At 40.0% G+C, this 21,802-nt stretch overlaps 1 protein-coding gene across 2 annotated transcripts; it reads left to right on the top strand.

The window, feature by feature from the left end:
• Nucleotides 1-1,571: 1,571 nt before the first annotated feature.
• Nucleotides 1,572-19,958, top strand: LOC134063498 (uncharacterized). Of its 2 annotated transcripts, none has more exons than XR_009936183.1 (9): nucleotides 1,572-1,707; nucleotides 5,618-5,920; nucleotides 8,432-8,689; nucleotides 10,206-10,307; nucleotides 10,389-10,420; nucleotides 10,554-10,595; nucleotides 10,723-10,809; nucleotides 17,036-17,182; nucleotides 17,562-19,958. XR_009936183.1 is itself a non-coding variant. In XM_062519016.1 (9 exons), the coding sequence occupies exons 1-9, from the start codon at nucleotides 1,653-1,655 to the stop codon at nucleotides 17,604-17,606; spliced, it is 990 nt and encodes a 329-aa protein (XP_062375000.1). In that variant the 5' UTR covers nucleotides 1,572-1,652; the 3' UTR covers nucleotides 17,607-19,958. The 2 variants fall into 2 exon arrangements, 1 of the variants encoding a protein (XP_062375000.1); XM_062519016.1 differs by having other exon boundaries at nucleotides 17,036-17,101.
• The last annotated feature ends 1,844 nt before the right edge of the window (nucleotides 19,959-21,802 follow it).

Raw genomic sequence — 21,802 nt, 5'->3', positions numbered from 1 at the left:
ATACCAATACCAGGCACGCCACCCCTAATTTCCACCAGGTGGCGACATCGTGCTGTCATTATGGTGGTCAGGGCCCTTCTTATGGCACCTGTCTCAACAATCAACATACAGTACAGTAGGCTACTGTAGGCTACATGAACACAAACAGCGAAGAACTACTAGGCTATGTGTAGGAGAGCTGCTTCCAGGATGACATCATTGTGTAATAAATGGGTTCAGGCAAAGCCAATGTTCAACTCTCGGGGAAAGAGTTTCGAATATGTGAAAGGATTGTATTAGGTCTAATAATGCATCTTTCTTGTTAATTTTAGCACTCACAAAGAATGGACACTTATTAGTGCAGGGAAGTAAGGGATGTAGGGCCTATTCTGCATTATGTATTTAAAATACAAAATAAGACAAACTGCATTCAAAGTACAGTTACAAATGAAATGGATGGTATTCAGAATACAGTCAGTCACACTGATAAAGGCTAAGCCTTCAAACTCAAATTCAAATAATTTTAACCACACCATATAGGCCTATATGTATCTCTCAGGTGACTCCTTTCTCTTTTCTTCTGTTCATATTGATAGTCTAAATGGAAAAACTGTTGTAGGCCAATGGGGCCAGCATGTTTCAGGCCAGGTAAATATCTATCACAATACAATACAAATACATTTTAGGGCACACATTCTAATCTGTCATGGAATAGGCTACAGTTTAAAAGGCTTAACCTTCCCAACACTGCTTTTAACTACTACGACATAAATTGGTCTATTCACAATACCGATGTATCTGAATGTGTGTGTGTGTGTGTGTGTGTGTGTGTGTGTGTGTGTGTGTGTGTGGGTGGGTGGGTATGTGTGTGTGTGTCAAAACAAGTATTTAGTCAGCTACCAATTAACAGTAAACCATTTAAAAGGTGGAATTCTGAGATGCGTTCAAGAAGAGTAGCTGTGCGCACATCCCACCTTGCAGGTGCAGGACAAATGGAGAGTAACTATGGAAGGAAAAGTAATGTCGGCAACACTGATAAATGCTCCTGATTTAATATTGAAAAAAGTGCAACGTTTCGACCCTACTGGGTCTTCATCAGGCAAATGCCTGCAAATGCGGACATTACTTTTTCTTCCGGAATTCTGAGAGACCCTTCCATCCCTTACTAGGATTGAATTAGACTTAGGCCTATACCAGGACTATTCTAGTTGCAAAATATACAGCATCTGTGTGGCACTGCATCTGCTATGCATAAACCAAGCTTTTCCACATTCTAGCCTGGCTAATCCACTTGGATGGAGATAGCCAAGTTGGCCACTGACACCATAGGTGCAATCTGTTTTTGAATAATGTTTGTCCCTCCCTTACACACAAAATGTTCAAATGAGTACTTACAGAGTGATTATGCGAAAACAGTCAAAAGTTCTGTGGAGATCCCTTTAATGTGGTTACACCTATGGCCTGATATGATTCTGAACATCAATGATGAGACTGTGTTCACTTCTACAGAGTCAGTCCTATCGACAAACATATAGACCATTCACATTGATGGTCTGCAGCGTCTAGCAGACACACATGCTGTCACCGAAATGTCACCTCCTCATTCAACCAGGAAGTGCACACTGCGAAAACGTCTGTATGGCTGCCACTCCTGTTATGCTGCTGTATTGAGGATGACGATGATAATTTTATTTTGCTTGATTCAGCTGGGCTTCACATATCATACAGGTTGGTAGAAACATTTATTATTAACAGAAAATGGGGTTCGGGGGTTGGGGGCTTAGCTGGTTGGTTGTCCACGGGATACAGAGCTAGAGTTCAGTAGAGTGGCTTCCTCTGAACCTGCTAGTTCGGTTATAATCTTAAAATGATAGATTTTTATGTGACAGTGAAACCATTATAAGATCCTTAGTAAATCTGTGTAACCTGAAACATATAGAACTTTGGAACCCGTAAGGGCTATATGACATTGTATGAGGAAAACGAGAAAGGGGCCACTTTCAAGAATAAATCATACAAGTTTTGGATATAAAACACATTGCTGGCAGTATAAGTTTTTTCTATTTCTTTTTCATATGGGATCGTAAATAAATAGGCCTAAATGTTATTCCTTAAATACAGGGGGCATAAGTATTTGACCCCTATGTTAAATTCCCAGGAGCAGGAGGATTTTTTATATGTTTTTATTTTTAAAGGCCAGCTATTTCCAAGTTCCCTTGGCCTTTGGAATTAAAAAAGCCCCACATCATCACATACACTTCACCATAGCTAAAGATTTCTTTAGTTAGTCTAGCCTGTTTGGTTTGCATTGAGCTCAATGAGCATATTTAAAAGAAATTTGGTCTCTGCATTTATCCCAATCCATGAATTAGTGAAACTCATAGGGCACACAGTGAGGTGAAGCACACACCAACTCAGGGAGGAATGAGGGGTTAGGTGCCTTGCTCAAGGGCGCTTCTGCCGCTCCCCCACCCATTTTCAGTTTCCAGCCCTAAGCTCTAACCAGCAGGCCACGGCTGCCCCAAGGGTAGAAGTATTGAGAGAGAGGTCCTCAGAGATGTTGACACACAGAAATGTATTTAATGTGTTTTATTGAGAAAGTGAAACCAAATGAGAGCTTTCGGATTCTGATAGATCCCCATAGGAGAATCTATGATGACCATACCTCGTCTAAAGATCTGAAGAAAATAAGAGCGGTAGGAACACTTTTAATATGAAAAAACGGTGAACTGTTCCTTTAAGTTATGTCAGGCAAGACAAGAATTGCCATAGGAACTCAATGTTACTGCTGAACAATCAAGCCATGTACAGTGTGTCAAAAAGACCAAATTCATGTCATCCAATATGAGAGAACAGCTACCATTTTTAATACCTGCACCATTTGTTGTGCATCAGTTGTGCATTTAGGTGCATGGTTTACATGTGGTTACTTCAGTGTCAGCCTCCTCTTCATAACACCAGGAAGGAACTCAAACCACATAATCTCTGTATCCTCTGTAGGGGAGCGCCTGGACGGATGAAACAATTTTCGGTTAAACGTTGTTTTCAAAGACGACGTTACAAAAATAAAAAAAAATTTTGTGTGATCAGCAACTCACATATGTGGTCTCTTAAAATCTTGTGATATTTGGTAGGATATGTATGACGATTGTGGTGTAATTTAAGTTTGAACAGAAGTGGTCATTTGTTTCAAATGTCCCAAGTGGCAGGGACAGTTTAAACGCTGGGGTAGGACAAATGAAACATTATCAAATCTAAAGAAACTGTAAACATTATTCACGTTTTCATGTAATATACCTGTCAAGGGACATGTTTTGTAAGTGCTGTTAAATTTTTAGGAGAATTCTCGCAATATTTAAGTAATTATCAAATAATATTTGCTGCATTCAAATGCACATTTGGACTAATGAGGTCGGTGGGAGTCATAGCTATATCTATAGGCTATAGCTATATCATTAATATACTGATTTAACTTAATTATTTCACAGATTTAAGTCATGTTGAGTGACGAGCACTTGATCAGCCTAACATTTGTTCAAAAATACAAGGTCAACCGGAAGACGACGTCATGTTTCATTTGTCCCGACAGTGACTTCTCGCAGCAAAACCTGTTTTTCTCCTAAACTAACTAACTTTGACATTGCATACAGTAGGATAAGTTACACTACCAATTCATCTATTCATTCATGATAGCATTACATGACGCCATAAATACAACTTGATATTTGAAAAAATCGGCGTAATAGAACATTTACTTGGCGCACGTCAAAACGCTTTGTCGGGTCTAACTCAAGATCAGCGTGACATATCAACATGATTTTTCCCTGGTCTGGCAAGGCTTGCGTGCTGTGCTTGGTGACAAATTTTGACGTTTCAATTTTGAACGGCTTAGGAGAAAATCGCAATGTTTCATTTGTCCTCCGTTTCATTCGTCCAGGCGCTCCCCTACTCCTGTTTGTGCTGTTAGGTGCTGTGTCCACCAAACGCGTTTTTTGCGCCGACGGCGACAATTTTCAATGTAAAGTCTATGTAGCCCAGCGCTCACAGCGCCGAGCGCCCTCGGCGGAAAAAAACTGTCGGCGCCGACGTTTTTTTGTCGCAGCGCTCAGAGCGCTCAAAGTTGAAATCTGTTCAACTTTTAGAACAGCGCCGGGCTCGTCAATGGCACTTCTCGTTATAAACCGTCTCTGGTCTTGGTAACTTAGCAACAATAAACACTTATCGAAGCGCCAAGAAGCGCCGAGAGGAGGAGGTTGAGGGCGCTCTGGCTGTTGGTTGGGGGGGTTAGTGTTTGTGTTTGAATTTGTAACTACCAAGGTAACATGTTAGGGTTATGGAATTTAGCAGGCACTTTTGTCCAAAGAGACGTACAAATAACAACAATATAGTTACATTTAAAGAGGAACTATGCAGGATTGGCGATTTCATCTTAAGTTTCGGTTTCGTTTTTCATTTTCGCTCGTTTTATGCTTGCATATTTCTCTGCAGAGCTTCCCCGACAGCTTTAGCGTGTATATTTATACATATATAGGCTATATATAAATTTCAAGCGTGGTTCTTCTTGTTCCTTACACGTCTCAGACTTCCAGATGTAAACAGGAGACGATCGTCTCCTGCAGAAACTGCAAGGTTGCAATAGCGGATAGGGACACTAGGGACGGGAGGAAATATTACTGTTTTCGATGAAACTGGTCAGTCAAGCAAAACAACGATTTCTGAGCGATTTTATGACTATGAAAAAGTTGCATAGGGTCTCTTTAAAGGGACACTTCACTGATTAGCATTAAGCTTTGTATCTTTAGAAAACCAGTCATGTTTTTGAATGGTCGCGCATCATTCCCTCAGTTTGCCTTGAGATACGTATTTCAATGGAACCCATGAAGAGGACTTCCTGCTTTCAATGATGTAAAATGATGATTTTTACATCATTGAAAGCAGGAAGTCCAAAATTGAAATCCATATTTCTCCCATCTCAAGGCAAACTGAGGGACATGACTGTTTTTCTAAAGATACAGTACAAAACTTAGCTTAATGCTAATCGGTGTCCCTTTAACAGTAAATCCTTTAAAGGAACACTTCACCGTTTTTTCATATTAAACTACGTTATTCCCTTAACTAGGACGAGTTGATACATACCTCTCACGTTTGAATGCGTGCAGTCACTGGCTCTGGCGCGGGGCGCAACTTTGATAGCACTTAGCTAGCCCAATGCATTCATTAGGATCCAAACAGAGATGAAGTTAGAAGCGACCAAACATCTATGTTTTCCCTATTATAATACAGTTACACAAGTAGTCACACAACCAAGTATGGTGAGACAAAATAAAACGTGGTGCATTTCTAAGCAGGTAACAGGGATAACTATATTGTGTGGCGGAATAACATTGGGAGCACTTAGACTCTGCGCAGTAATATCCTCACTCCAAAGTGAAACTGAAAGTGCAAGAGTGAGGATATTACTGTGCCACAAAATATACTGGGAATAAAGGGAATTAACATAGTTTAATATGAAAAAACGGTGAAGTGTTACTTTAAAACTAATTCCGAACCTTGTGCTGTAACTGATTTACATTGCACTGAAGTAACATGATGTGACTTCATCATGCTCTTCAAACCATATGTTGTCTCTCTTCCTCAGCTGGGTCCTCTAAGTACTCTGTAACTGGAGGATCTGTCACTCTGGAGTTCAAGCAGGACCAGGAGCCCCTGGAGCAGAAGGGCATAGAAATCATAGAGTGGCACTTTGGCCCTGTCAGAATAATTAGATATCTTCGCAGGAGAGACACTGTTGAAGTATTCAACCATGAAGGCAGAGTGGAGTTTAATAAGGAGACCTTCTCTCTGGAGCTGAAGAACCTGCAGAAGAGTGACAGTGGACTCTACAGAGGAGAGATCATTGCAGGAAGAGACGTTCATGTTAATTACACACTCTCTGTTCTGGGTGAGTAGACTCATGACTTTCATGAGGGGACATTTTATGCAAATTAAACGTTTTAAGATTTCTTACATGTATAGTTGAGTGACTGGATGGGTAGTCTGACTACCAATGGCAAAACATCAAAATATCGAGTTGTTTATTTGTGGTATCTGAAAACATGTGATTCAGCAGACCAGATACACTGCCAACTTAAATAAGCCAGACAATTAATAAAACCACCACAATTTCACTCTCACTCCACTAAAAAACAAAAGTTTGCCATTGTGCATGATGCTCATCCATCTATCTATATCTATCTATCTATCTATCTATCTATCTACTGTATATATATATATATATATATACTGTATATATACATACACGAATCCGGCGCTGGATTCTCTATGATGCCATCTGGTGGCAGCGCCATTACTGCGGTTTAGCTACCGCAGCCACGACCGCAGCTCGTAGGCGATAAATTTGCTAACGTTTACCAGTGGAATGGAGTAAATCGTCTTTTTTCCCTTCGTTTTTTGGCTTACGATGTCGGGAAGTGTTCGGCTGTTACAACAGCAGTGGGAAAATACAGATATGGAACAAAATATATAAGTTCACCCGCCGTTATTACACAGCCTGCTCCTGTGTAAAACCATAGGTTAGGGCGAGTCTAGGACCAAGCTCTTCGTCGGAAGTGGAGAAAGGACTTCCAAACAAACATATCACGGTTTAACAGTATTAATCTTAAAGCTTTCCCCCCTTATCTACCTCTGCTAAATTATTTTAATCTCCGGTGGGGACAAGGACTTCCCCCCCTTGATATGAATGCAACTTAACTGATGCTACAGTAGCTTGCTAAAACTCTTGACATCTAACGATCTTCTGTGTCAATACATCAGAATAGGCTATGCTATTAACTGACAGACGGCGCACCTTTCTGAACGCATCAAACACAAAGTAACGTCTTAGTGCGGGAACTTGCCCAGAGAAAACAGCGCTGAGCCAAATATGACACACGTTCAGAGCAGTGCAAAGTCTGTCATAAGATAGACTATTCTGTAGCCTGTAGTGTAGGCTACTTGGCCATGAAATATTTATGTTTCCATTCCATCAATGAATTAATGCGGCGTCTAGCAGGTGGAAATCCCGACACTCTTTTAAGGAGGCTACATGACACTTAATAGCGAACCCCCAGATTTCAATGTCCATCAGCCCCAACATTTTGCAATATAATTAAGAAGATCATTCACTAAGAAGGAAACATAACAGCCTTCTTAGCGATCAAATGCTCAGTGATCATAGCCTGCCGCGAGGGGCACCTAGATTTCTAGGCTTTATTGATCAAGCTGCGTCAGGGAAATGTATCACAATAAAACAATTTTCAATGTTGCAATGCACTCGTGGCTGTGGACCACTGGCACAAGAAACATAGACTTAAAAAAATAATATTGAATTACATGTTTAAGTTTTCAACACATGCATATGAGTTTATAATACTTCACATACAAAAAACATCAACAACCCTGTGGCATTCCACGGATATCAAGGAAACAGATGTAATTGAACTAAGAACCTAATGAGGCTTCACCTGCTACAGTAGCCTACTCTAGGCGTTGCCAAAGTCTGCGATGTAAAAGTCCGGTTTTACATTAATGCATACTGTATGTGCACCCCACTCGCAGGCCACATGGGCTGGAGGGTTACATCTTCTCGGATATTAATAAAGTAGACTAGCATACATCACATGCCTACTACTACACTATCTATAAGAGAGATGGGATGTGTCTGAGTTAATATATGAATGGCCTGGGCTAATAAAAAATAGGCCTAGGCTATATTGATAATCACTCTGTTTTATCAGTTAGTTTCAGTTTTTTGGCAGACGTAAGGAGCTGCGACCGCACAGCCCAGGGTGCAGAAGTGCCGCAAAGGCGCAGCAAATTATCTTCAGAAACAATATATTTAAGCTCACGATATTCACACTGGCCCAAAACGTTAACGGCCCACCGGTAATCCTCCCGAATCTCCCAATTAGCCACCCGGGCCTGCACACACACACACACAAACACGCACACACACACGATACATGCGTAGCCTAATTGCACCTGTAGGGGGAACACGGGACGCTGTGTGTGACTTGTGCGCTTATAAAGGGGTGGGTGATCGATTTGCCTGGCATCGATTGATTCCGTTTCAGCACCACCGTGGTGAACAGCTCTCGTTAAGAGCTTCTCAGAAGCTTCTTTGGCTTGATCTTAAGATTCTCCTAAGAAGGCAGTTAAGAACGTGTTTGGGAAACACCCGTATCTTAGCGCTCCTTCTTAGCGATTCCTTCTTTGGAGCCTTCTTAAGTCCTTAAGAAAGATCGCGTTTGGGAAACGCGGCCAATGTCTGGTAAAAATTCCATAGTCTCACTGGAAGATCCTGAAATTAATTGTTTTGAGACACGGAATGTTCTGTAGTTAATCTGTGTGTATTTCTCTCTCTCTCTCTCTCTCTCTATGTGTGTGTGTGTGTGTGTGTGTGTGTGTGTTTCAGATCCAGTAGAGGCCCCTGTCCTGTCTGTTGTCTCTAACCAATCTCTTGGTGATTTTTCTAATGTGACCTGCAGAGGTGGTGACCTCTCTCTGACCTCGACTTGTAATGACATCATCTCCTCTCCAGAGAGAAAAGCCTCCACTGACTTCACTCTCTCACTCTCTGTCAGAGATGCTCTTGTCATCTGTAACTATAGCAACGCAGCGAACTTTAGCACTGACACAAGGCAGATCAAACTGCTATGTCCTATTTATGAAGGTAAGCATAAGATAGATAAGTCCTTAGACATGGGGACATGTTTAAATATGGTTTAACTGTATGTGAGTACAGCCCCCCCGTCATCTACTTCCTGAATTTTTGGTAAACGATTCCTGGGCACATGAAACTTGCATGGGCATGTACCCCTAGTAAAAGAGTAGGCTACCGCACGCACATCCAAAAAACGATGAAAAACTGGGTGCTGGACAGAGAGAGAAGTCCGCACACCAGAAAATGCTCCACAGTTTTTTTAATGGAATGACCACGTTTCGGGCCCCTAGCCCTTCATCAGACATGTACCCCTCATAGACATTTCTTCTTATTTAGTTTGGTCCCTGGGGGCCACTCCACCCCTGCACTGCCCCCCCCCATTTTTTTATTATTATTATATTAGAAAACATTTTCTAAATAACTACCTGAACCGTGGCACAGATGATGACAAAATGTGTATGGTATGAGAGCCTGCATCAACTGACCTTGTCACCGGTCATTTGTGATTTGCCCCCATGGTAATGAAAATGCAATATTATACTGCTTTAATTGCCCCTATCTTCAGATGTTATGAACTGCACCACATTTCATGTGCATGATTAGCCTGACATACTCTGGGAGTATGCCAAGGTTTGTGGAATTTTATCAATTTTATCAATTTTATGTGTACATTTAGTGACTGTACACCCATCTGCCTGTAGATGGTGGTGTTGAGCGAAGGGTTGCTGGTTTAGGATGATACTATCACACACACACACACACACACACACACACACACACACACACACACACACATACAAGAATATAATACACACACACACAATGACATCCACAAGCACAGATACACACCCACACCCCCACCCCCACTCATTTTTTACTGCCATGCAGTACATAGTTAAAATAACTTATAAGTAAGTGACTGCTTCCTTCACATTGCATCCAATTTATTAACAAACAGATGTTTCAGTCAGTCACTTTCATCAGTCACTGTCTTACAAACACACAAGCACACACACATGCATTTCGTCTACAGTAGTAGACTGAACACCACACATAGTGATGGCAATAGCTTTGACTTATCCTATGGATGCACAGCAGTAATGGAATAGTTATCTGGGAATCTCTGTGATGAAATTCCAGCAACTTCTTTGGCTCCAATGTAACTTTACCGACACTGACCATGGTGGGTTCGTTTATATAGAGTTTGGGGGTTGAAGGTGATGGAGGTGATAGGAGTTTGTTGATTGGCTGCTCATCAGTGTGGTCTGGGGGAGCGCTGAAATTGTCTGTTGGGGTATGGAAACTGCATGACCATCAGCCGTTCAAGTGCAACACACGTGATACCCTGTAATGCTAGCTAAACAAATGTAATAATGTTTAACTATTCTCACATAATGCATACTGAGAGTATCAAACACATAAGGACTCTCCTAAAGAACCAAATGTAGAGAAAGAACTACAGAAGGCATTACAGTCTAATAATGTATGCCATGTCAATTTCATAATGATGATTTGTTTTCTTCAGGACAAAATCTGACTGCTGTGATTGTGGGTTCTGTGGTTATTGCCATTCTTACCATTGCTGTATTTCTAGTGGTATGGTGTCGGTGGAGACAAGTGGTATCAGGTACATGGAAGCAGACAGAAATTATTTTGACTTTCATCTCAGCTGTGAAAGAGAACTGATCACATTCTCATATTCTTACAGACAAATATTCCACAGAGTATGGCACGGTTAAGGTAATGAATATGTTAGGTTCTTACTGTCCGAACACTTCTGACGAACCAAATTATTCACTGCCAATTAAAATATGCTTATTTCCTATTATTGAGCCATGCGGTCAATTTCTGTATTCTCTCTGTCCATCTGTAGGATCCAAAAGAAACACCCAGTGGAGAAGATGCAACACATCAGGTGAATATCTGATGTTCAATTAGAATCAGTCAATAAAATGTAATATTCACATGTATTAGGCCTACCTCACACAATAAGCTATTGCTTGACTTGCCTACATGTAGCCTAATAAATGTGTGTGCTACAGGGTTCTCTAAGCATAGAGCCACCAAACACCACACTCTACAGCCTACCACACTCCCATCAGCCTGACTCAGCTGGTGAGAATCTAGAGGTAAGGAGATTACAGTAATGCTTTAATTGCCATACAACAGAGTTTTTAGAAATTTGCTGCAGTGTGCTCTACAAGAGGCAAGACAACACCGCACAAAAATAGGAAGCCTGGGACAGACATAGACATAGAAATAGACAAAGACATAAGACAAAGTACAGTACAAGCACAGTACATTTAAGCATTATTGCCCGGGTGGGAGTAGCCTATCTATTGCCATGGCTGTGTTACGGCGAACCACAGCCTTGGCGATATAGGCCAACAATACCACGACCACGAGTGTGTGATAACGCCTTCATACAACCGTTCCATTGCCAACAAAAAAAGATACCAGAGTGCATTTTTAGGAAGGATATTTTATTATTTGCCATTGGTTTTTTTTCCCCCCAGTTCCTCCGCTATCTGAAGTAGGCCTCAGAACGCGGTTGCTATGCAACTGCTATATCAAAGAACATGGAATGCCGTTTCTTGTTAAATCAAAGCGAAGAATCAACTGTCTCTGGATACTACGGTGGCCGAGAAGGGTCACAACACATGCATATTCAAAAACATCTGCATTCTCAGGGTCACAACACATGCATATTCAAAAATATCTGCAACCTCAGAAAACACTTTCAAACTCAGAAAACGCGAGCAAATATGGAAACGAACTGCAAACTAGATGGAAACGAACTGCAAACTAGATGGAAAAGAACTGCAAACTAAATGGAAACGAACTGCAAACTAGATGAAAACGAAATGCAACTACGAAAACGAAATGCAACTACGAAAACGGAAATGGGGACCATAATCAGTGACGGACAGTGACGAATCAGTGAGTGGCCTCTGTCCAGAGAAGTGAAAGTGTTTGTAAATCAATTGTATCATATTGATAATGTTTCTGTGAGGCATTTTTGAAAGGCACTGCCAGTTAGTTGACATGTGTCTGGTTTTGTGACCAATAAATTCACCTGAAGTCACATAGGCTACTGCATAGATATATAGTTCTATATATATCTATGGGCTACAGGCCATCTGTCATGTTAGCCTTAGCTAGCTAGCTGTCGGCTAATCAGCGGTTTGCACACAAATCGTTGACAACATTTCAAATCCTGAAAAAATGCACGAAACAGAAGATGTTGATGTTGTTGTCTTTGTTAGGCAATAGGGTAGCTGTGATATAAATGGTGCAACGAATTTCGAAGTGTAAACTAATTTTGTGTTGAAAATCCTCAAACCTTTCCCCATTGGAATGAATGGAAAACATAGCGTCCATAGGAGATATTTTAAAGTCGAAATATAATTTTTTGTAGGCTAATTGATGTCAGTTCTATGTTAGAATAGGCCTATGTATGTAGGCTAGAGTATGCTATGTTACAGCGCCCTCCACAATTATTGGCACCCCTGGTTAAGATGTGTTCTTTAGCTTCTGATAAATTATTTTTTTTTCCAAATAATATAGGACCACAATGAAAAAAAGCGTAAAATCCAACCTTTAATACAAGTGCATTTATTTAGAAGGAAAAAAATCCCACATTAAGAAATAATTATTTTACATCAAATCATGTGTGCCACAATTATTGGCACCCCTGATGTAAATGCTTTGTACAACCCCCTTTTGCTAATAAAACAGCACCTACCTAATCTTGTCTTATAATGTTTCACAAGATTAGAGAAAACAGAAAGAGGGATCTTCGACCATTCCTCTTTGCACAAAATCTCCAAATCATCCAACGACCTGGGTTCTCTCCTCTGCACTCTCCTCTTCAACTCAGCACACAGGTTTTCAATGGGGTTGAGGTCTGGGAACTGAGATGGCCATGGTAGGAGCTTGATACGGTGTCTGGTGAACCATTTCTGTGTAGACTTGGCCATATGTTTAGGGTCATTATCTTGCTGAAAGACCCAGTGATGATCCATCTTCAGCTTTCGGGCAGAGGCCACCAGATTTTGATTTAAAATGTCCTGGTATTTCAAAGCATTCATGATGCCATGCACCCTAACAAGGTTCCCAGGCCCTTTGGAAGAGAAACAGGCCCACAGCATCACCGATCCTCATGCCGATGCTTATGATTTTGAGTGAGAAAGGTTGTTTTCCCTGCATGCCTCCCAAACAACTTGTTGGCATGTAGATAGTGCCTGATGGTTGTTTTGGAGACTTTGTGACCCCAAGATGCAACCATTTGATGCAATTCTGTAACAGTGAGTTTTGGAGATTTTTTTTATTTCTCTTACCATCCTCCTCACTGTGCGTGGTGGCAAAATAAACATGCGTCCTCTTCCAGGCTTGTTTACCACTGTTCCAGTTGTTTTAAACTTCTTAACGATTCCTCTGACCATAGATATGGGCAGGTGTGCGAGTGGCTATTTTCTTATAGCCATTGCCTTACTTGTGAAGGTCGACACACATCTGCCTTACTTGAACAGTGTGTTCCTTTGTCTTTCCCATGTTGAAGAGAAATGGCCTCTGTGTCACATCATATTGATAGCCCAGGGAAACAGGATGTTAAGAATTACTAATTAAATGTTCCTACATACTCTGATTGACTTTGTAAACTACTGTAGAAATGACAGAAATGACAGAAATACTTTAGTTACATTTATTTCCTAGGAATTGTTAGGGGTGCCAATAATTGTGGAACAGGTGATTTTATGAAGAATAATTATTTCTTAATGTGGGATTTTTTTCCTTCTAAATAAATGCACTTGCATTAAAGGTTGGATTTAACGCTTTTTTTTCCATTGTGGTCCTATATTATTTGAAAAAAAAAATGAATTTATTAGAAGCTAAAGAACACATCTTAACCAGGGGTGCCAATAATTGTGGAGGGCGCTGTATTTGACATTATTAGACATGATTCTGGCGATTTATAACATGCCCAAAGACGTAACGTTAGCTCTCTAGCAGATTGGAAATTCACGGAGCCCGTCACTGATTATGGTCCCCCAGGAAACATCATCTACTTACAGTTCGTTTTCATCTAGTTTGCAGTTCGTTTCCATATTTGCTCGTGTTGTGAATATTTGCAGCGTTTTCTGAGTTAGAAAGTGTTTTCTGAGTTTGCAGGGTTTTTTCTGAGGTTGCAGGTTTTTTCTGAGGTTGCATACATTTTTGAATATGCATGTATTGTGACCCTGAGGTTGCAGATGCTTTTGAATATGCATGTGTTGTGACCCTTCTCGGCCACAGTAGGATACATTGGCGGAGTGATTATTAGCTGTGAAGAGTCACCAGTGGTGATATTGCTTAATATCACCACTGATAGAACGCGTCTCGTCCAATCAGATATAGTTAAATCGTTCGACCGGACCTAACTGTTGTATAAGATTCATTAATTCATGGCTCGTCCCTACATAGACAAGAATCTAAAATGGCAAGTGACTTTAGTAGAAGTTCACCTAAAGTGCAGATTTCAAGTGCAAATGTAACATTTAATACAGTGGCATAATAGCATGAATACAGTTTAAAACATATTGCTAAAAAAAGAAACAAAGACACACTATCCAAGACCTGTGTTGGATTGATCTACCTCCATGAGGTATTGGTGCAAGGATGGAGAGCTATTTAAAAATCTAATTGCACTACAGTATATGCTATTTAAAAAGCATGCAGTCTTTGTGTTATAGCCCTTAGCCTTCTACCTGATTGGAGATGGTTGGCAGGATGAGTTACATCTAGCAGGATTTTTTCATGCCCTTTCTTTGCATGTGGTCCTTTTGGGTGTAGATTTCTGATAAGGGGGTGAGTTTGCAAACTACGATCTTCTTCGCCATGTGAACTATTCTGTCTAGCTGTAGCCTGTTCTGGACAGTGATGTTTCCATACCAGACAGTAATAGAGAAGGAGAGAATTCTCTCAGTAGTGGCGGTAGAATTGCAACATCCCCTTGCAGGCCACCTCAAATTTTCTCAGCTGCCGGTGCCCCTGATGGCCAGGGGCCGGGACACTAGCCCCTTGCGGCTAAAGTCCACTACCATTTCCTTAGTCTTTAAAGGAACACTTCACCGTTTTTTCATATTAAACTATGTTATTCCCTTAATTAAGACGAGTTGATACATACTCGCACGTTTCAATGCGTGCACTCACTGGCTCTGGCGCGCTGCGCAACTTTGATAGCACAGCCCAATGCATTCATTAGGATCCAAACAGAGATGACGTTAGAAGCGACTAAACACCTCCATGTTTTCCCTATTAAAATAAAGTTCACGAGTAGTCACACGACCAAGTATGGTGAAACAAAATAAAACGTGGTGCATTTCTAAGCAGGTAAGAGGGATAACTATATTTTGTGGCGCAGTAATATCCTCACTCTTGCACTTTATGTTTCACTTTGGAGTGAGGATATTACTAAGTGCTCCCAATGTTATTCCGCCACACAATATAGTTATCCCTTTTGCCTGCTTAGAAATGCACCACGTTTTATTTTGTCTCACCATACTTGGTCGTGTGACTACTTGTGTAACTGTATTTTAATAGGGAAAACATGGAGATGTTTGGTCACTTCTAACTTCATCTCTGTTTGGATCCTAATGAATGCATTGGGCTAGCTAAATGTTATCAAAGTTGCGCCGCGCGCCAGAGCCAGTGAGTACACGCATTGAAACGTGAGAGGTATGTACCAACTCGTCTTAATTAAGGGAATGACAGTTTAATATGAAAAAACGGTGAAGTGTTCCTTAAAAAAATGAATCTAAATTTTGGTGGGAACACCCTTCCACTAGTGTGAGGACCTCTTTTCTGAAAGTCACATTGTCATCATTCTTAGAGATGAGCCCTACCAATATTGCATCTGCAAATTTAGATAAGTGTACAGTGAGTACTGTAGGGGGAATAAGAATAAGAGTGCTAATATATTTGACCCCAGAGGTTTTGCTGTTTACCCTTACCACCTGTTTCCTGTGCAGCAGAAATTTCAGGATCTGTTGAAGTTGTTTAAAAAGTTTGATCAGTAAAATTGTGTTAAAGACAGAGCTATAACCTAAGAATCTTAGTTACCCGGTGCTGTAGTACAGAGTGGATAGGGACACAGTATACTCAACTGACCTGTTTACCCTGTATGCAAACTGGAACTACCATGGACAGGTACATGCATACAATGCCTTTAAATATTTCCATCACCACCGGAGTTGAGGCTGAGTTGGTCTTTTTGGGCACAGGTATGACAGCAGACTTAACAGTCAGGGACTCTACATTCTATAGTGACCTGTTAAAAATATGTGTGAGCACTGAAGCCAACTCAACTGTGCAGTGCTTAATTCACCTTTGGCTAAGTCCCGCCTATCGAACGCGGATGAGCCAATGGCAGTGCAGTAGTTCCGCACATGAAGATAGGGTCCGACAATTTCACGTTATGGCTTCATAGAAATGCATTGGGAGCCGTGATTTTTCCCCCGTTTTATAAGATTATATAGTGATGTACATTGAAAAAGGACAGCCAAACGAAATGTGTGGGATTAACGCAACACCGATACACAGAATGATGGCTTTCAATCTTGATTATACTTTTTTTGTAATTATATTAAATTAGATTAAAGTCTCTCCTCCCAGCTGTCCCCTAGCTATTTTAAGCAAAGGTTTACTCCGTAGCAAACCGTAATGAAACAGCTCCACCACATCTGTGGATTAAGACACACAGTCAACTTAATGTAAGTAAGATAAACAAGGATATAAGTAAGATAAACAAGGATGTTCTCAGCACTGTCAGCATCGTGTATAATATGACTGTCATTTAGAGGAGACTGTGTGAGGTGACTGGCATTACCTTTATCAAAACAACAGTAAAACTCGTTTCGGCTGTCAGGTAGTTTAGGAACGTCATCACTGACCCCTGGTGCTGTGCTTGTGCAGTTAGTAATTCGCTTCAAGCCTTCCCACACTCCTCTGCTGTCATTACTGAGTTTGTTTTCAAGCTTGTGTCCGACCATAGCCTTAGTCGCAGCTTTCTCAAATTCATACTTACTGTAGCTACTTTAGGTCTCTGTCCCCATCTTGGAGATGCTGCAGATCTGTGCAGAACAACTTATATATAGTTGTATAAATTATGGAACTATTACAGCAGCAATAGAGTTCCTCGGGTAAGGTTGAATATCATCATTGGTTTGTAATAGCTGTTAATTTGTATAAACACCAAATATATACATGAAAGGCACAAGGAGAAGGGCTCAGATAAATCATTTATGTTACTGTAACAATCATTATGTTTCTGTAAACACTAACAGTGCTTGCTTATACACCTGTCCTCCTGTACAGAACTGTCCAGCTCCAGAGTCTGGTACCACTGTCTACAGCCAAGTGAAAAAGCCAAGTGTTGCTGTGGTGAGGAAGACATAACCTAGAGTCATACAAACTGTAGTAGTTTTGAGTGTGAAACAAATACCATCACAATATCATTTGAAGGTATTATTTATTGTTTTTGCATCTTGCATTCTGGGACTATGTGTATAAGCTTTTTATATTTTCAAATATTAAACTACATGTATTGAGGCCAGAAGGCGTCTGTAAAATGCCTGAATATTAGATAACATCTTCCATCATTACTTCATAATGGTATTATAGTAATTACTGTAGGCTAGTTAATACATCTACAATTGTACAACAAAAAGCACAGCTTAGAGTCCTGCTGTTATGCAGTGTTTCAGCTATAGGCAGGTACATTGCCAGACTCCTCACCCTGCTTGCATACTACATCTCATGTGATGTATTTGTTAATGTTTTCCCATCATATTCATGATGATTCAAATGATTCATTGCTGATGTTCATGTTTGTGTGTTGCAGTGTGTAGTAAATCCCATCTACAGTAAAGTGGAACACACAGCTTGAACAGATTAGAATCACCAGAGCATATTTATCTGTGAGAAACTGAACTTGGTTCAGAACTTACCGTTCTCACTATCCCATTCCCATTGCACCACAAGCACAGGCAAGAGGGAAAGAGACTCATTTATTCGCACACACACGCACATACTCTCCTGCTGATGTTATACCAGTCAGCCCAGCAGAGGATGCCATGCGACTTGACTGGTCTGTTGAGGAAAGCTGACCCTGGTTGACATGAAGCTGGAGTTTGTAACATCAGTGTCAGAGAGAAGGACTCTGAACAAGCTGCTGTCATGCATGCACAGTAAATTCACCGGGCAGAGGAATATGTTCAGTGGCAAATTCTTGTTGCAGTGATGGTTAAGAGACTGATGAAGTCTTGTGTCCCCCTTTAACTTGTGATGAGAAGCAACTCACTTAGCACTGCCCCCCACCCCTACACGTCTGCCAACTGCTGTTATCCGTTCCTAGCCCATACATAATTTGCTGATTTTATATGGTATTTCATGTTTATTCAAATTTTAGCATGTATTATAGCACATATGATTAACAATTTGTAACGTTGATTTCTATTTTGGTTTACAAATTTACCAAGTAGGCTACTTTATTTTATAATAATTCTTATTTTTGCAATTTATGTAAGTACAGTTTAGTTTTCATACACTGAAAAAAAAGAATCGCTGGATGTACATCGGTTACACATGAATAAATGTTACGTTTACTGATTCATGCTGTGTTAACCTAATTTGATGAAGTAGTGTCAGTGAAATTGATTAAGTGAAGTTTATATTAAGTATTTATGCAATGTCAACGTCATTCTGTTATACAGGTGGCATGAAGGCATTCAGATGTAGGCTACTTAGTATTGCAACATCAATGTAAAAGGACAACTTTGAGTATGGTGTGCCCCACAGGAAGCATTCATTGAAGTTGAAAACATGTGTAATGGAACTAATGATACTTTGCATGCTCAATACGCATTCATGGTGGGAACAAATCATAGTTTATCTCAAAGCATAACAAAGATACAATTCAGCTCCAAATTCTGCATAGTCCTCTTTAAGAAACTCAAATGAAAACTTTTGGAAACACTGTTAGCTGCATAACTATCTCAGTGTTCTTGCAAAGGCTCACAATGAAACACAATGAAATGGTGACACCAAGACAACTCATGTGTTCCTTTGCCTTACTGGTTCAGGTGCTTCACATTGATCTAACACAGTGTGTCCACGGGGTCTTAAAAAGTCTAAAAAAGTCTAAAATGACACATTTTCAATTTTAGGCCTTAAAAAGTCTAAAATATAGAGATATTTTGCACTGTAAGTCTAAAATTGAGTTTGAGTAATTTAAGACCTACGTTTCAATGGAAAATATCGACAAAGGATTAATGTTTTTTTGTTTTGTTTTACGTCCTTTTCCACGCCGTTCTGTTTTTTTTTCTGTTATGGTGGCAGTTATGGTCCGTGTAGTTCTACATGACATGTTGCTGTTAGTGGAACGTAATAATAAAACTACAGATGTGAAACCGTAATGTACTGTCGTCACAGGATGCAGGATGGCTTGTTATTTCTTTTTTTTAATACTTTGTGAAGGTCTTAAATTTAACCCATGATGGTCTAAAAAAGGTCTAAAAAAGTCTAAAATTCCACTTGTTAAAACCTGCAGACACCCTGCTAACATAATTCTGTTGGATAAACTCATTGCTGTCAAAATATGTCAGTTAAACGTAATAACATTGTGTTTTATAGAAAAACATGAGTTTGTTTCATTTCATGTTTTGTATGGTAAATGTGACAACCCTTCTTTTCCTTTGCCCCCGTAGGCTACTTGATTCAATTAGAAAAAAATGGATTACTCAATTGGAATGACTATTTGAACACAATAAGGTTGTGTTTCATTCAAAACTAGACTGTTTTAAGTCATTGTAACATAATATTGTTTGATAAATTGGACAGCCCTGACCTTTCCTTTTTTACCGTGTATGCTGCTGTGAGCAAGATGTAGAAACGGTGTTTAGCTAAAGCCTTTTTACCGTAATCATTTATAAATATATAGCAATACCACACATATTAACCAAATTAGTTAAAATGTAACGGTGAGCGCTTTATAGCAGTCTGTCAACTGATCAGCATTTCCTCTAAAACAAAGGTTACACATTTTAGCATTCTTGAGGGTTTTTTTGTATAATAAAAATATTGTGTACATTCTCGATGTCTTTTCATTTTGAGGCATAAAATGGCCCCACCATGTTAGGAATATGAACAGGGTACAGACAAGTGTCGAAGGACTTACAACAAAGTCCATAACAGAAACAGGAAGTTTGGTCATTGTGTGACAGTGGTGTGTGTTGCTTGGCTTATGTGTCTCTAAAGGTCTTGACTTTCACACCTTTACAACGGTGTCTGTAAACAACCTGCAGCTCTTTTAGAAACTGTGGTTAGCTGAACAGGAAACAGACTGTGCACAAAAGACTCTCCCTACGCTGTTCTGCGGAGCACTAACTGTGTTGTAATGACATCTTCTGTTATATTCTGCTCCTTAGGATTTACGTGTTAACTGGGTCGGGTAGACTAGACACTAATTACATTAACAATATCAGCAGGTTCAACACACATCTACATGTAGCTCCACTGTTAGTAAATGACTGCACAGAGAGCCTTTCGTGCGCGTAGCCTATTATCACAAGTTGATTTCATGTGAAACCTATAGCAGCAGCTTTCTCATCTGATCTGTGTCAGTCTTTCATTTTAAACACCTCTGTTTGTGCCCGATCTGTAATGCCTGCCTGATTTGTTCTATAGTATATAGTGTTCTGCTCCTCTGTGTGTTGGTTAATGTCCAGACGTCATTAGTATGTTATGCCGATTGCAGAGCATTTTTATGTGACAGTAAAGTGTTTCATCTATCTCTCACTCTGTCACACATTTTCTCACTGTCAAGCGAAACAACAGGCAGTTTATGCAGTTCATATAGCCTACACGTCTTGTTGTGAACTGCCAGCTGATCCACTTGGCCACCAAATGGTATGGTGTAAACGCTGCATCTGTGGTACACATTGGGCAGGCAAATCGTTGAGCATCCTAATACATAATTAGTCATACGTAATGTGTAGAACAAACCAGACAGGCAGTGCAGATCAGGCACTGAAAACCTTGTTGCTGTACAGCTCTTGACTTTTTCCTTTCTCCTGAACTACTCAGCTGGTAATCCAGTGTTACCAGAGAAGACCACAGATGTATGATATTTTTTATCAACTTTGACACAGCACAACCCTGCCTGTTACATGTTCACAGATTCATGTACAGCTCTGGAAAAATGAAATAATAATACAATGCACATTTTTCTGATGTCATCTTATGGTTGTTGAGTGACATTCGAATGATTTGACAGACATATTCATAATTGAGAAACCACTGCAAATTTCAATACAACTGTAAACTCATTAGCTGAAGTGTCTTGTCCATATGGTACACTAGTGACACAAGCACGTCACCTCACATCACTGCACTTCGGATGTAAAAAAACGGTGACATGGCACCATCTGGTGGTTGTGTTTTACCCACAGCACACGCCAGCATACAGTGGGGAGAAAATGTATTTGATACCATGCTAAAGTTGCCTAAAAAGAGGAATATAAATATATATAATATATGCTCTCTGGAGCATTTTTTTTACATATTGTTTGAAATACTCTTCACATCCCCATTGCAACCAATTAATTAAAAGTTTTGACACAAAAAGGAAAAGTTTTAGTGGCCTCTGGCACAAACAATCCAGGAAAAACACTATCCAATCATACTGAACGGACTGTTAGTAGAGGTCCTGTATAAGATTTATATGCGCTTCATTTAGCGAAGAATATCTCAACTGTTCTAGACTAATATGACCCCAACAACTCAGGATGTGTGCCAAAATCTCTATCCGGGACGAAAGTCCTGAAAATGACCACAATAGGTGACACTAGATCACACTATTATTACACTAGGTGAATGGGACTTTTTTTCCCTTTATAGATATTCTCATAAACTTCTACCAGATTAATGTTCATATTAAGAGAAATACTTTTTGTATTACACTTTGTCTAATTTTTTTTTTGCGATCAAATGTTTATTTTATTAAATGCAAAACCATACAAAACACAACATATGGTATTTTTTCATACATTCAATGAGGCATTAACAAAAAGAAAAACAATCCAA

Source organism: Sardina pilchardus, chromosome 2, assembly GCF_963854185.1.
Source record: "Sardina pilchardus chromosome 2, fSarPil1.1, whole genome shotgun sequence".
NCBI lineage: Eukaryota > Metazoa > Chordata > Actinopteri > Clupeiformes > Clupeidae > Sardina > Sardina pilchardus.
Note: the sequence above shows the minus strand (reverse complement) of the source record. Positions and strands in the feature narration are given on the sequence as shown.

Coding starts and splice junctions, on each gene's coding strand:
- LOC134063498 (XM_062519016.1), top strand. CDS start 1,653: ATGACGATGATAATTTTATTTTGCTTGATTCAGCTGGGCTTCACATAT. Junction 8,690..10,205: donor GCTATGTCCTATTTATGAAG/GTAAGCATAAGA, acceptor TGTTTTCTTCAG/GACAAAATCTGACTGCTGTG. Junction 10,596..10,722: donor GAGAAGATGCAACACATCAG/GTGAATATCTGA, acceptor TGTGTGCTACAG/GGTTCTCTAAGCATAGAGCC.